Source organism: Electrophorus electricus, chromosome 9 (assembly GCF_041902795.1).
Source record: "Electrophorus electricus isolate QZ-2024a chromosome 9, ASM4190279v1, whole genome shotgun sequence".
NCBI lineage: Eukaryota > Metazoa > Chordata > Actinopteri > Gymnotiformes > Gymnotidae > Electrophorus > Electrophorus electricus.
This window is the reverse complement of record NC_137505.1, coordinates 21930001-21946532: the sequence shown is the minus strand read 5'-3', so window position 1 is coordinate 21946532 and position 16532 is coordinate 21930001. Positions and strand designations below refer to the sequence as shown.

General features: G+C 38.2%; 1 protein-coding gene across 18 annotated transcripts in view; it reads right to left on the bottom strand.

Annotated features, from left to right (window-relative positions):
- lrrfip1a (leucine rich repeat (in FLII) interacting protein 1a) overlaps positions 1-16532 on the bottom strand; it is a 39922-nt gene that overhangs the window by 2812 nt on the left and 20578 nt on the right. For 6 of the 18 annotated variants that reach the window (XM_081720428.1, XM_081720429.1, XM_027023275.3 and 3 more), the window contains 8 exons: positions 8487-8603; positions 5893-5964; positions 5404-5574; positions 5062-5154; positions 4822-4914; positions 4592-4684; positions 4330-4438; positions 858-3194 (listed from right to left, as the gene is read on the bottom strand). In XM_081720428.1, coding sequence (XP_081576554.1) covers positions 1417-3194; positions 4330-4438; positions 4592-4684; positions 4822-4914; positions 5062-5154; positions 5404-5574; positions 5893-5964; positions 8487-8603 — 2526 coding nt within the window. In that variant the 3' untranslated portion in view covers positions 858-1416. Of the gene's footprint in view, positions 1-100; positions 151-857; positions 3195-4329; positions 4439-4591; positions 4685-4821; positions 4915-5061; positions 5155-5403; positions 5575-5892; positions 5996-8486; positions 8604-13158; positions 13237-13577 lie in introns of those variants that run through there. The other 12 variants (XM_081720426.1, XM_081720427.1, XM_081720425.1 and 9 more) reach the window with 8 other exon arrangements.

Here is a 16532-nt window from a genome sequence, read left to right as displayed (position 1 = left end):
AATGACCAAAAAACGAGAGTTCAAACTGCACAGCAAAAAAAAACAAAAAACAAAAAACACACAAACAAACAAAAAAACCTCGGGTGTGTTGGCTTCCTACCTGTTCCAATAAATTCTCCCGTTCATCTACCAATTTCCGCAAACGGATCTCTGAAAAGCAAACCCAGAGATTTGTAGATAGTCTACAAGGCTTCTATATGTGTATTATATAATAACTTTTAGCATACATTAGGTCTAAAATGCACTGGCTACTGTGCTTCTAATCATCATTAATTAATTTAAAGCTGGTATGCCAAACTCCAGTCGCAGAGGACTACAGCATGTTAGTTACCCCTGCTTAAGCACACCGATTCTGCTTATTTATGAAGTTACTGTTTGGTTACTTCATTAATACAAATCTTATTCAATGGTAAATAAAGAAAGCAGACTTACAGGAGTGGGGATAAGCCAGGTGTGTGGGAGAGGGCATGCAAATGAGGGGCTTTGTGAAGAGTGAATATGGATAACATGCAGAAACTTCAGGAATGAACACAGCATCACCACACACAGCTTCATGCAGCAATGTCCTATTCACAGTTCCAGTACATTCTGTATGTCCTATTCACAGTTCCAGTACATTCTACACATTTTTTTTTGAGTACAAGTTGTTAGTGATTGCAAATTTCACACTACTTATTTTTTTCTACAGCTGTGTGATCCAGTGGGATAAAAATAAAGAGTTTTACATTGCTAAGCTTCTTATAACACTTATTTAACTGCATCAATATCACAAAGATCACATGATCATTATATCCTGTGACCATCTAGCAGTAGGGTGAAAATATAAAATGCATATCCTACTAGAAATAATGTTCATGTTTTTTAAAAAAAAAACTTTTATTAACTTTTAACTTGGGGGACAGAAAGTGCGCCTGTACCCACTCACCAACAAAGAATCAGAGAAAGGCAATTACATGCATCAATGAATACAATGTCTATCAACTACAAATCATTGTGGTTACATTAGATAAGAAACATTTATTGAGCAAACCACTAATTTAATACTGTAAGCAAAGCTGACAGTGAGCCATTTGAATTAAAGGGTTGTTTTGTTTTTTTTTGTTGCTGCTGCTCTTGGTGTACTGTGTGCTTTGAAAAACTCTGTCAAACATTAAACAACTTTCACAACATACAGAGAACAAATCAGGACATGCCATTGTAATAATCATTTAAAAAATAAATAAATATGGCATTTTAATTTCACTACGCATCTGATGTCAAACAGCTGTGACTTTTGGGGCTTTATAGGATTTGTTTATGTATAATGTTAAGGCCATCACCACCAGGACATGTTTCCAGTGCTCTTTACTTTTATCCTGCCCTTTCTTGCTTTCTCTTTGCATCCTCTTTGTTTAACACAGTTGCATCTTCTCCAACTTACTGTTCCCCTAAATTTTCACCTCCTTCCACTTGAACAGAAGTGACAACCACTTGGCCCATGTCTACCGTCTCTGGAAGTCTGCTGTCCTGCAAACTGTTTGTTGATTCATCATCTGCTCCTGCATTGCTCTCAGTATCTTTCATTTCGTGATGGTCTTGGGATCTTTCTTCTTCATTTTCAACCATGCATTGTGCCTGATGCACACTCTGTTCTTCTGTTACAGTTTGCTGCTCCTCTGTAATACATCTCTCTCTCTCTGTTAGTTGTTCCCCATCATGACCATCAGTGTCCTGCTTATCCATCTGCAGTACCTGGTCTACCTCTTTACTGTGAGCAAGTATGAGCTCCTGTGGTTTACAGTTGTTACAAATCTGCTCCTGACCAATATCATGTTTGTCTCCTTCTTGCTGTTCGGTTTCTTCATGCAACTTTGCTTTTGACCAAATGGCATCCGAGGACACCTCCAAATCCTCATCATGCAACTCAACTGATTCCTCATGTTCTACCGTAATTTCATCCTCCATTACTTTGGGTTCCTGAACTGTATATACATGCCCATGACATTCTTGCTCCTTTCCAGGAAGTTGCACTGCAGTCAAGTCCTTATATTGTTCATGTTCTGAAGGAGTACCACCCACACCTCTGTCCATGGATATTCCTTCAAAGGTATTCAGTTCACTATCCCCACACAGGTCTTCCAAGTGGGCCTTTTCCCCTCTACTGTGGTCTACTGCACAGTTTTCTTCATACTGGAAATCCTCTGGGCAAGTAGACACAATATGACCTTCTCTGGTTTCATCACACTTTTCTTCTAACTCATTTACCACTTGGAAAATTTCTCTCTCATTTTTTACCACTAAAGTATTCTCAGTGTTACTGGAGGAATTCTGGAGAGCTACAAAATCACTAAACATGTTTGACTTGGTCATAGAGTCAGTCAGATCTGGTTGGTTCTGACTGACTGATTCTGAAACAGCTTCAGTGATGCTGTCAACTTTTGACTTCGTGCTCCTCAATTCATCTTTGTTCTCTGGGTCCATATTTTCTTCATCATTTAAGTTAGTTGATACTTTTTCATTTACTGATACTTCCTCTGAGGGTTCCCCACACTCTGGATCCGATTCTCTTTTATCTGTACAGTCTGCGTTCAGCTCATTTTTATTCTTATCCAGTGCACCTTTTTTTTCAGAACTTTGCTTGTGTTTATGTTTGTTCTTCTTTTTCTTCTTTTTCCTTTTGCTTGAACTACTTGCACTTTGAGAATATGATGCATTGCTATCCATGTTGGCTGATTCTTCAGAAGCTTTTTTGGCCTGAGCATCTCCCATATCTTCTTGTGAAACCAAACCGACCTCACATGCATAATTTGTGGATCTGGGGCTTTCCTGTTCTTTTAACTCATTCATTTTAATAGAAACTGAGCTCTCTTGTTGATCTGTCGGCAAAGTATCCTTAGTAGGAGGGACAGAGTTTTGTTCCAAAACTGTACCTTTTGAATCTTGAAATACAACCTCATCCTTTGTCTGACTGTTATCCCTGAACCCTGAATTAGAAATCATACTCTTAGTGTCTAAAACAGCATCATTTTCAATTTCATTCCTGAAGTCATGATTTATAAGCCCTCCATCATTTTGTACCAACAACAATTTGTCAGGGACATGTGGATGGAGGTGATTGTTCTGCATTTCATAATCCAAATCCTTTGACTGTTGATCTTGGTCTTCTCTGCAGCTTCCTACATTTCCATCTCTACCCATCTGGAATTCCTGAGGGCCTGTGAGATTATTGAGGAGTCAGTGGCAGAGAAAAAAAGAATCTTATCTGCTGCCAAATATTTATAATCAAAAAGTAGCAAGAAAGAATATGAGGAGGAATATACTTTAAGGCTAATCTGCTCAACCAGTATGAAACATTAAAGGAGCTTGCTGTACTGAAATATCTACTATGGTGTCAAACTCAACATATCTCAGTTAAACTCATACGTTAAAGGTACCATGGATTAATGTTCTGTAAAGCTCAACTTGTGGTTGTCTATAGAGGCATTATGCAGTTATCTAGTTATAGCACTTAAGATTGAGTAAACATTTCTGAGTACAGATTATGCATAAAGACAAAGGTTCCAAATGCACCATGGAATACTGTACCACATGCCCCAATACACTGTCATCTCAAAACCTTTTTCTTGCTATAAGAGAAAAAAAAGTCTAACTTTGTTGTTCTTTGTACAAATGGATAAAAATTAGTAGTGAATAGGGAAAGATAGATTCAGTCCCTGTGTTCTTAATTGAAGTAATATCCAATCAGAGTAGTTGGGCAAGTAGGATTTCCAGGCACTTGATGCATATATGTAAAGAACTGCAAGACAAAGGTGTGGATAAGCCTTGGGTCTCCTGGAATAATGGTGCCAATTGTGTAGTGATTTTTATTTTCAAGTAATATGGAAAGATTATGATTATTATAATGCATTCTTATTTAATACATTCATATACGAAATGCAGGTCAGGATATGGGAGATTGTTCAAATTACTGATTCTTCATGTGTGAATATAAGCTTGAAAGATGCAACTTTTCAAACAAGGAGGGCAGAACTGCTTGCATTACTTTGACACAAATCAGCAAAGCTGTAGCAGTCCAAACATTTTTCAGAAGCTCACTCACTCTCCAGTCCAATAATACTGATCAAACTATAGTAAAAACTAGCAGCTCAGTACAATTTGCTTGAAACAGAACTGAGCGATAGGTTGATGTTTTACAGAAAACAGGAAGTGACAGTAAATGTTTAGAAAGAAACCACACAGTCAACATGCCAATGCACACCATAATTTGCATGCGGCCCAAAAATCCTGTTAGACATCGTTTACTTGCACACTGCTGGAGCAGAGAGACATTTTGCCATTTAGCAAACATACCAAGCACACTGCTCCCCTGTGGAACTTCAACACTAGCAGATCCATCAGCCACATCTGCCCCCCTTTCACTGGTGGTGCTTAGGTCAGGTCCAAGAACAATGCCATGTTTCTGGAAAGAATCATTTTAGATGCTGAAAAGAGAGCCAGGATCCACAAATTTAACTCAATGTTTAATTATTACTGAGATGCAACGACTGGAATGTGAAACATTTTGTCTCAAAACTTATTAAAATTGATACACATTTTGCATACATTTCAATACCTTCAAAATGTCTTTAAGCTGAACCACCTCATCCCTGAGCACATCCCGCTCATTTCGAATGGCATCAGAATATTCCTTCTGCCTTTCTAAGGCCTGAGCAGCGCCCAAAAGAAGTTGCCCAAAGTGAGGCAATGAAGGTGAAGGAAATAAAGACAGAACATGTGAGGAAGAGTAAAGGAGACATTCACAGCTGTGAACAGTCTTTCATTAGATAAAACTATGTAGCCTACCCCAATTTTTTTATTTTTCCAGTCAATAGTTTCCTGCAGGTCAGAAACCTCCCTAACCAAGCCATCTTGTTTGAGTTGTAACTGACGTATCTCCTGGTGCCATTATGTAAATGGGGTATTGAGGAGAAAGCAAAGAGGCACCCAGAAGAAATAGTAAATACATTGATAAAAAAAACAAAAACAAATGTTTTTATTGAGTTTGAAGGAAAACACTTCAGTACAATAATAAACAGAACTCACAGTGAGAAGCTCTTCACTTTGCTTCAGGGTTTCTTTAAGTTCATTGAGTTGAAACTGCAAGGTACTGTAGGCATGCTTCTCTCGCTCTAATAGCTGGGGAAAAAATAAATCCAAAGATTCCAGGTGAGTAACTAGTTTACTTTTGTAAGCACTTTTGTAAGTTGCTCTGGATAAGAGCGTCTGCTAAATGCTGTAAACGTAAATGCAGTTTACTTTAGTAAAAGATGTAGAGACAGTCAAAATTGCAGTGCCACTTCAGACAGATGTCCTTCATTTTGTACTTCATTACTCTATATTTCTCTCTCCACACACACCCACACCCTAAAATTTAAAAACTCATACCTTACTCTTATCCTCAGACTCTCTGCGAGTCTCAGCAAGAAACTCTTCTAGCTCCATGAGAGAGTCTTTTAGACTGTCAATCTGATACATTAGATTAGTTTTCTCATTATCCAACTGAGCATTGGACACCATGGCCTTGCGATACTTCTCCTCCATCTCTACAAGGGAATCCTACAATTGATGGGGCAGTGTTATTTCTATGCATGCACCAGCACATTTATCTGACTACTAAAATATTACAGCAATATCAGGTAATGTATAAGCATTTTAAAAAAGCTCCTGTAAAACATTTTTTTACTGTTATTCATGAAATATCATCAAGGAGCCATGACATTGTGGATAGAGATATGCACAAAGACATGCTGTTAACTGGCAAGACACACACATTAGATGATAGAAAATGAAGTGTAGCCCTTACATCGTAGATTTAAGACAAAGATGAAAGTATTCCCTAGTATCAGCATTGCTTATATTAACTGTGCGGCGTACCTTGACTTCTTTGAGGCTCTGCAAATACTTGGCCTCTACATCTTGGATCTGATCCTTAAGCTCATGAATCTCCTAAATGAACAGCATTGAAGAGTGAAAAAGGCTGAAGGCATGAGTAAACAAAAAAAAAAAAAAAAAAAAAAAAAAAAAAAAAAGAGATAGCAGATAAATAAATAAGCCTATAAAGAATTCAAAGATTAGCAGCCTGTAAGAGCAAACAGTGAGCAATCAGCAACTATAACTATGGAGTTCTGCATCTCAGAAGAGTTCTCATTCACAATGTGAAATGTAATGTACATACCATTCACCATTGGTGAGTCTGACAGCCCAGCACTGAGATTTAGCTAACTGATTATGAAAAGGATCTTTCTTGGAGACTAACTACATAGAAGCCATAGAGCGTTTCAAAGTCAGCACCATGGCTTCTACATTATTTCCAAAATCATTCTCCAGATTGTTTCTGAACACTTGAAGTGATTGACAGAAAGACCTAGCCCCAATTTAACAATAGGAATTACTCATTTTTGGTTTTCAAATGCCTTTTATATCTTATAGTGCCACATATTAGTAAAAATACACCAAAATCAACAGGTTATGTCAAAAGAACAGAGTTGCAAGTAACAATGTCCATAAGTGAATATACCTGTTAGATTTCATGAGAGTCACTATTATCACTGTTTTGAGTGAATAAGCACACCAGGATTTATTGGCATGTAGAGGCTATTCTTTGTGCTAATGTTTACTTTTATTGAATATTAGTGTTTTTTAGGGTCCTGAACTCTGCATTCTCTTCACATTCTCTGGCAAAGACAAGGCATTTCCAAATTTAAAGATATGCGCTTAAATTCTGTATGCGCAGGTTTTAATGACTCATCACACAAATGTGTCCTCCCTCAGTTCAACTTATTTTGATATTTCCAAATATATTCCTTCAACATCATTACTTCAACTTTCCAAATATATCTTCAGTTTCAGTCTTAGATAATACGCTAGAGATCCCTTTTATATAAAAAAAACGTTAATTTCAAGAATAAATGATTGTCTTGCTTCTCTTAAAAGCACAACTCTTGTAAAAACTACAGCAAACTGAGAAAACGAACTAGGGGAGGACATGGAAGAGGTCATTTGGAACTGTGCTCTACAAAGAGTGAATGATGGTACCTCTTGATCAAAATTAAGCATAATACACTTCAGTGTTAATCAAACTTCTTTTTTAAAGAAGACTAGCTAAAATATACCCCAACTCAGATACATGTCTTGGTCGTTCAGTGCTCTGGCAACTTACTGGACTGTGGTCTTTAAAATGCTATCGGAGGCGTTTAACACTGAATTCCAATCCAACTCAGTAGCAGCCATAATTGGTGTTAATGTTCTATAATACGGATAACACACAATTTCACTGCTTCCATTGCTTACAACACTGCTTGAGCTCAGAAGCCAACAAACCATCCCAAAGTGTCTACATGTTTTAGTGACTTGTTGCAATACTCACTTAGGTTTTCCAGGGACAAATTCCTTTCCACGTGGGAGCCAGTTCTCACATATTTAGGGAAACAAAACTAAAAGAAACTAAGCCACCTGTAATGGTCTCCTAACTGGTCTTTCTAAAAAGACAATTGCACAAATTCAGTTGATTCTAAATGTAGTTGCCAGAGTTCTTACTAGAACCAAAAGAATGTAGGTGAAGGATCTTGGGATGTAATAAGTTTTATTATTTAGATACATCTATATTTGTGTAAAGCACATTGCATTGTAACAGAGTATGAAAAGTGCTATACAAAAAAAAACAACAGCCTTGCTCTACTTTGGTGGGTTTAACCATAAGAATCCACCAGAGGCGCTACATTATAAACACTAACACACACTAGGACCACCTGGGTACAGATGTGAGAAAAGTCCCAGTATTAGTACTTGCATGTGCTTGTAACAAAGGGTCTGCTACTTACTAAGGTGCATTACTTGGTGTATGATGTGTGTGGATTACGCGTGTGTGCCTGCTTGTGTGGCTCTCTTTTCTCTCCAAGCAATTCGAACAGCCACGCATCATTCTAGCTACGGCCCCAGTCATCCAACTGGAGTACGCCGGCTGATTTCTGGAGGCAGGACATAGTGAAACTATGTACGCAAACGTCTGCCTAGACACATTAGGTAAGTGGGCAGGTGCCAACCGCTACCAAATTGTCTGGTAGTTTTAGCCTAACATAAGCAGTTTTTTTTTCTCCCGTTTTCTCTGGTAGGACTAGGTAAATTACTCAAAACATAGAACTGAGTAGTGGCAGTTTTGTTCTTTGTGTTGCTTGGGCACCATCCTAGTTCTTATTCCAAGTCAGACCTTCACACCTTGTTTATGCATTGGATTGCCTGGGCTGTCTGTGTCTGTTGTACATAGTTATTACCACATTAAAACATCTTTCTTCACTGTAAATCTGTATGGATGTATTGACACTAAATTGAGAAGCCATTGTTACTGCTTGTGCTGCCCAGCCTAGAGAGGAACCTCAAGTTCCTGACACTGTGCAAAAAAAGTTAAAGTAAACATAAACTGCTGAGATGAGGGATAGCACCACATACATCTTAGGAGGACAGCGGACTACCTTAATCTCCTGCATGGAGGTCTCTGTGTCTGCAGTAACAGTTGAACCTCCACTTCCTCTGCATGAGCCTAATGAGGCAAAAGTGGCAGTAGATAAAGTTGATGCTTGAGAGGAGCCCTGAAAAAAAAGGGAATAAAATGACTGTTAGGCCGGAACTTGATCAAATGACTGAACGATTAGAGTCAGTATTCCGCTGCACACTCACTGATGTTGCTCCACTTAAGAACAAGAAAACAATGGGGACAAAAAAAAATAAAATTAGTTCCCTGGTATAATGATCACATTCGCAATTGAAAACAAAACACTCGAAAAATAGAATGTAAATGGCACCACACAAAGCTTGTAGTCTTCCAGCTTGCATGGAAGGAGAGTCTTCTCAAGTATAGAAAGGCACTTATTACCGCTCAAACAGCTCATCTCTCGACCCTAATAGAACATACAAATAATCCTAGATTTCTATTTAGTACAACTGCACATCTAACTAGGAATAAATCTGACACCAATGCTCAGATTACATTAGATAACATTAAGAGTATTAATGTGACATTGGGCAGCTGCTGAGAGATCAGAAAAACCAAGCCAAAACATACTCTATCCAAGAGCCAGAATTTATGTCTCTGATCTCACACTCAATCCTTCACTTGCTCACTAGATTCACTGCCCACACACTTTAAGGAAATCCTACCTGTAGTAATTGAACCTTTACTAAATTTAAAACTCCTTGAACATTGGCTTCATTCCTAAATAATTCAAATTAGCAGTAATCAGACCACTTATTAAAAAAATCTAATCTCAACCCATGTCAAGGGTTAAACTACAAGTCGATCTCAAACCTTCCATTTATTTCCAATATCCTAGAAAAAGAAGTAGCTCAGCAGCTAAGATCATACCTGAATCAGAACCCGATACATGAAGTCTTTTAGTAAGAGTTTAGGCCTCATCATAGTATAGACCGCACTGGTTAAAGTAGTTAACGACCTGCTGTAAGCTTTGGACCAGGGTTACGTTTCTTCTCTTATATTGCTTAATCTGAGTTCAGCATTTGACACCACAGATCGTAACATTTTAATAGATATGCTTGAAAACGTTGTTGGGATTAGGGGAATAGCCCTTTCTTGGTTTAAATCTTATTTAACCGATTGCTACCAGTTTGTTAACATAAATGGAGAATTTTCAGCCTACAACAAGATTAGCTATTGTGTCCCACAATGATCTGTTCTAGGGCCCCTGCTTTTTTCTTTATATATGCTACCTCTAGGTAACATTATACATAATCACTGTGCTAGTTTCCATGATGATACTCAGCTATATGTCTCAGCCAAACCAGAGAACACATCTTAGTATTACTGAGGAATGCATAAAGGACATCAGACACTGGATGATGAGAAACTTTCTCTCACTTAATCCTGACAAAACAAAAGTGCTTCCATTAGGCCCACAGACAGCTAGGATCTCACTCTCTAATTACTTAATGAACCTCAATGGTCTCCCAAATCACATCTTCTCTAACAGTTAAAGATATTAGTGTGAGTATGGATCCCAGTCCGTCATTCGAAGCTCGGCTATGACTGCCTTTCTCGACCTCAAGATTACTGCTAAGATTAGGAACATACTCTCTTCACATGATGCAGAAAAAATAGTCGATGCATTTATCAGTTCAAGATTGGACTACTGTAATGCCTTACTATCTAGCTGTACCACTAAGTGCCTAAACAAGCTCCAGTCAGACTTCTTACTAGAATAGAAAGTTTGATCACATTACTCATATCTAAGATACATTACATTGGCTCCAAGTAAAATTTTGCAATTATTATAAAATACTTCTAATGACTTACAAAGAACTCAATAGACTTACCCCACAGTACCTTAGCAAACTCCTAGAGCATATTCCCCACCACATTTGCTTAGATTAAAAGGTACAGCTGTTTACTAGTACCAAGAATAAGAAAATATACTGCAGGGGGCAGAGCTCCCACACTATGGAATAACCTTCCTGTAAATGTTTGAGACACTCAGTCTCCATATTTAAGGCTAGGCTGAAAATCTATCTGTACAGTCGGGCTATTTATTAACTACTACCCATCATGGGTAAAGGTGTAGATCTGGTGCTCCATGGGAAATGTTATGATGCCATCACTTTACCTCGTCACTCGTATGTTGACTAAGAGCGGCGGAGTGCTGATGTTCCAGGGTGCCCTCATGCCTGAGTTTCCTTCTGGCTCTATCCTTTTAGCTGGCTTTATCCTTTTAGCACATTATAGTTCCCCATTTTACACATCCTCGTACCTGGACACGCCTAATCTATTCTCTTTCTGCCAAGGTACACCTACCCCTGATGTCAGGATGTTACTGAGCCTCATCCTGTTTCAGCTGCCATGGCTACTCACACCACCCCCTGATATCCCTTGCTGTTGCCCACCACATCTCCACCCCAGCCAACTACTTCTCTCTTGCACTTGATGGTCGATCTCTTGTGGAATGGGTTTAGGACATGTGCAAACCATCGGGACAAGACAAGGACCTCTAGAAAACTGGACTAGACCTCCTTTGAGTCTTGGTTCCTCTCAAGGTTTCTTCCTCATGCTCTAGGGAGTTTTTCCTTGCCATTGTCACCCTTGGCTTGTTCTCTGGGGACTCGGAATAGAACATGCGTAAAGCTGCTTGTGACAACAGCTGTTGTAAAAAGCCCTATATAAATCAAATTGACTTTCACTAATTATATGCTGATACTAGAACAAAAAATGACAAAAAATAAAATAAAAAATTTAAAAAAGGGAACAACAACAAAAAAAATCCTTTGCCAACCTTTTCTAAGAAGTCTGTGTGTGTCATCTATTTGTAAGCAGACAAGGAAAAAAAGAAGAACCAGAACAACTGACACTGTCATGCCATTCATTTGATCATGAATTGCATCAGATGTTACTTTCCAGGGAAGTAAAAACAATTCTCTGTTCTTTCATTCTACAAATTATAGCCAATAGTACATTTGACCATCGTATCCATATGAGCTTTGATGACATCCCATTGCAAAACCACGGGTGTTAATATGGATTCGCCTTTAACATGGAGATGGCTATGCTTCATGGCTTTAACAGCTTCCAATCTTGGTGAAAGGTTTTCCACAACATTTTAGAGTTTATTGATGAGAATCTGTGTCCTTTTTGAACAAGAATGCCTGGCTCTCAATGGACATTCTGACTCATTGTAAAGGTGTTCCATGTGGTTTAGGTCAGAGCTGCGGCACAGGTTCCTCCTCCTCAAACTCCAACAATGTCTTTATCAACCCCATTTTTGCTCTAGGGCGCCATCTTTCTGGAACACCCCATCCTTCCCCAAACTGTTGTCTCAACATAATTGTCATGAATGTCTTTTTAAGCTACAGCATTAACATCAGTCTTCACTGTAACTAAAGGACCAAAGGGACAAAAACAAACAAACAAACAAAAAAAACCAAACCAGACATCATCCTTTCATCTAACTTTATAATTGGCACTATGCATTCCAGTATTCACCAGGTAACTGCCAATTCCAGACTCTTCACTGCAAACCACACTTCTCCACTGCTGCGGAGTACAGTGGCAACGGTCTTTAGATCATCTCAGCCAAACCTAACATTTTACATAGCAATGTTAGGGTAGTGTTTACCTGCTCAGGTATGGAAATCGATTTCATGAAATTGCCAAAATATAAACATTGTTCTGATGTTGCTTATAGAGGCCGTTTGGAAATCAGAAACACTCTGGTTCCCTCTAAATGCTTTGTACATGATTAGTTTATCTTTAACTAACATGCACTTAAATATCAATTAATTGCAACTGAAATCTAAATGCTATACAGTTGTGCTCATAAGTTTTATAAAGTTCAACCATCTTCTCCAGCAGATTCTTTGATAATTCTTTTGCTTTGCCCAAGTCTCATGCAGGGGTCTGTCAGGAGCCCAGTAACCTATTGACAATTGTTTGATAATAAATGGTTTGACCCAACCACTAAACATGAATAAAAGAAAAGTTGTTGTATTATCATTATTATTGTCTGAAAGTTTTTTTTTTTTTTTTTTTAATCACATTCTTTCAGGGTATGTAAACATAGAGCACAACTGTACAATAGATTATATCTAACCCCAGCACTAACCTATATTTCAACCCAAAAGCTAAAATCTAATTCTAAACATAACTCTATGCTTAAATCTGTTGAGAATCACCGGAGTTTCAACAAACAGTTTGTGCACTTGTAGATAATCTATAGGGTTCATCAAAGTACAAATATTACCTAGTCAGAAGTGGTCCTGTGGTCAGAAACTGAACAGTGATTAATTAGACATAGGTGGCTGAAAGTTGCAGAGCTTGGCTGACAGACTGCAAATGTACAGTGAATAAATGTAAAGTGTGCTATGAATGAATATAAGCACCTAAAAATACTGCTCATTCCTCCTTTGTGAAAAATAGTTCAGTACTTTTTCCACACTTGTATGTTTACATTCTAAAACAAACAAACACACACACGCAAACACACACAGTATTGCCAAAGAAACCATCAGAGGCCACAGTAGCACAGACGGCAAATGCATCAAACTGCATTCATATGACCCTACACTTTGCGTGTCATGATTGGAAATCAATCAAGATGAAGACAATGGAGATATAGTAGTATCTGACTGAAAGAGGAAGCTCACCGTGGGGCTGGCACATCTTGAGCTTGCCCTAGAGGACGTCCTGGAGCATAAACCCAGAACACCACTGTACTCAGACTTCTGGGGAGATGTGAATACACATAAGCAAACAGATGCTCACAGAAGACCCACACGAAAACCCATAAAGTCATCATATGACACGGCTCAAAATCATGCAGCTCTTCTCAACTCAACAATCTGGGAACATTCTGAAAGACATTCCCATTCCCTTAATAAAGCAACAAAAGAAACAAATAAAATGTATTAGATATGAGTGACCCGCTCTCACTCACTCTGAATCTCACACAGTATTTATTCACTTTTGCATGCAAAAACACTTAAAGAATCTAATGTATTTAAAATTTACACCTTTAAAAAATTAGTAAAAAAAAAAAGTAAATAGTAATCAGTAGTTTACACACAGGGTTTGGGCATGGCTCATCATGCATGCGGCGTTTCTTACAGCTTGGGTGCTGGAACGGCGAGAGCTACTGTACAAACTGTCTTCATATAAAGAGCCCTATTAGGACAACATTGGAAGAATATATGAGCGCGCACACACACACACACACACACAATCTAAGGTCTGACCACAGCCTGAAGAGCATGCACAGCTGTGTATAGCAAACATATTTTACAATAAGAATGTCTCAGGGTTTAGAAATCTAACAATGACAATACTTAATTTTACCACTGAAACACTGCCAGAACAACAACAACAACAAAAAAAAAAAAAAACCCAAACAATCTGTGATCTCTTTATTGGTAAATGTCATGCGGCCAGAGAGCCAGACTTACTCTATACTAGTGGAAATTTATTACACACCCAGCTGCAAGCAAACTGTTCCCCATGCTCAAACTTAACACAGAAGATCAAGAAGCTCAAAAGGCTTTTCATCCTATGGTTCATCACACAGAATATAGCGAAAACAGGAGAAACACTATATTTACATTGATGGCATTTAGCTGATGCTTTTATCCAAAGCAACTTACGATTATGACTGAACACAATTTGAGCGACTGAAGGTTATGGGCCTTGCTCAGGGGACCAACCGTGGCAACTTGGCAGCAGTGGGGCTTGAACTGGAAAACTTCCAATTACAAGTCGAGTACCATAACTACCACTGTCCATAGTAATGTAAACTTAACACTATATGGATCAGATTTAGCAGAGCTGCCATAACAGTAGCAAAGTCTTTGAATTTGCTCAATTGTGATACCACTTCTTTAATGCAATTTGGAGCTCAGTTGTTACAAATTATCCAATACGTGCGAATGTTTAAATTATTTCAAGGCTAAAATTATATTTTGGGGTGTTTAATTTCATTTACATTTAACACATCTGCATTAGTACATAACTACTGTGCCTGAGAAAACCTAAAACACTGCAAAAATAAAGTGCTGTTAAATCACAAAACAATTCTTGCACTACATTCAGGGATGCTATACAAATTCAGAAAACATCTCAATCCAAATGACAACATATGCCAGACAATTTAATAATGTGCTCCAAAGCAACAGATGCTATGCAAATTCAGAGAACACATTAAACTTCAGAAATGCAAAGCCCAGTCACAAGACAGCAGGAGCATTTTTGAGGGACACTGCAAGAGGTTGCAACTGCGAGACCGCGGATATGTTCACATAATAATAATAATAATAATATATAATATATATAACCCATCTGTTAGCACTGCATGTCTGTTGTACTCTAGGCTTTATTTTTCAACCATTTAATACACTATATGGACAAAAGTATTGGGGAAACCTACAGGAACTTATGACATCCCAGTTTAAATCCATAGGCAGTAGAATGGAGTCGGCAGCAACAACAACATCTTCCACTCTTCTGGAAGGCTTTCTACAAGATTTTGGAGTGTCTGTGGGAATTTTTGCCCATACATCCAGAAGAACATTTGTGAGGCCATGCACTTATGTTGGACAAGAGGACTTGGCTTGCAATCTCTGTTCTAGTTAATCCCAAAGGTGTCCGATGGGGTTGAGGTCAGTGGCTTTGTGTGGGGCAGTCAAGTCACCCAACCATGCGTTTAAGGACCTTGCTTTATGCAATGGGTCACAGTCATATTGGAACAGGAAAGGGCCTTCCCCAAACTGTTCCCACAAAGAAAAATGAAAACATACAATTGTCCAAAATGTCTTGGATAATTGGGTGGATAATGCCTCATGAGTATAAAACGTCTAAGGTAGAGTACAGTACAGCCAACACGTTCAAATCAATCCCATCAAGTGGCTTAACTGAAACAAATTACATTTTTTTTAAAAATCAAAAGGTCATCAAAAACACCAAATGCACCCGCAGTCTGGCCTTCTGTTAACTCCTAGGGTCTTATGCATTCACCTGATTGTAGATGTTTGTCTGATGATGCATTCATTTACATTTTTGGCTAATAACTCCTGAAATGTGTGTTACAGACTTTTTATTTACATTAATGCTTAATTTCAGTGCAATTTATCTAGACCATGCCCATTCATTTGAACCTCAATATATTTCACCTAATTTGTCACACTTTGTGTTGCAAAGAAAGTCTTGTCCCTGGATTTTTACCAAATTTCCCCAAATATGAATATTCGGTTGAATTTGTACAATAATCATTATAGCTGGCATATATTCAATACCACTTATCAGAATCAGGTTAATATCAGCAAAAAATGCTAGATCATGGAAGAGACTTTAAATAAATTGATCTGATACTGTCATGATCCAGCCTGTAAATAGCACAGACCTGCTTTGCTGCAGCACAGCGCAGGTCATGTGATCACAGCCAGGTTAATCTGAGCAGTTTATACACAGCTGTAGAGTTTTCTTTACATTAATGATTAGAATTATTATTTTCAAATGAAAATATCCATGCACTCACACACATGATGACTTGCATTGATATCACTTTGACAAGCCAATGTGAGGGAACAGGTTATCTGCCTTCTAGTGAGAGCATTTAAACGAGTCAAAGTTGTAGTTTAGCACTGTGTTCAATTTGGCCATAAAGTAAAGCAAGTTCAGGGTTGGCTGGGGAAAGGAGGGAGTGCAGCGGAAACCTGACGGAAAACTGAGCCAGAAAGACTATTTGCCAGGAAGCAAATAAGTAAACCATTCCTCTGAAGTTAATTACGCTATTCCTTGAGCATGTTCAAACTGCATATAAAAGCTGCTAAGTTTGCTAGTAGTCAGTTGAATTTTAAGGTGGACTGGAAAATTTGAACAAGAAGCTGGAGAATAACCAGCTAACTCCGTCCATGATTTTTTTTTTAGGCTAGAAAGAATAGCCATCTTGACATCATACATCTGTTAGCAGATTACACATCCTTTGATTAATTAAAGGTTGAGTGAAGAGAGACTAGTACAGGTAGCCTCTCTT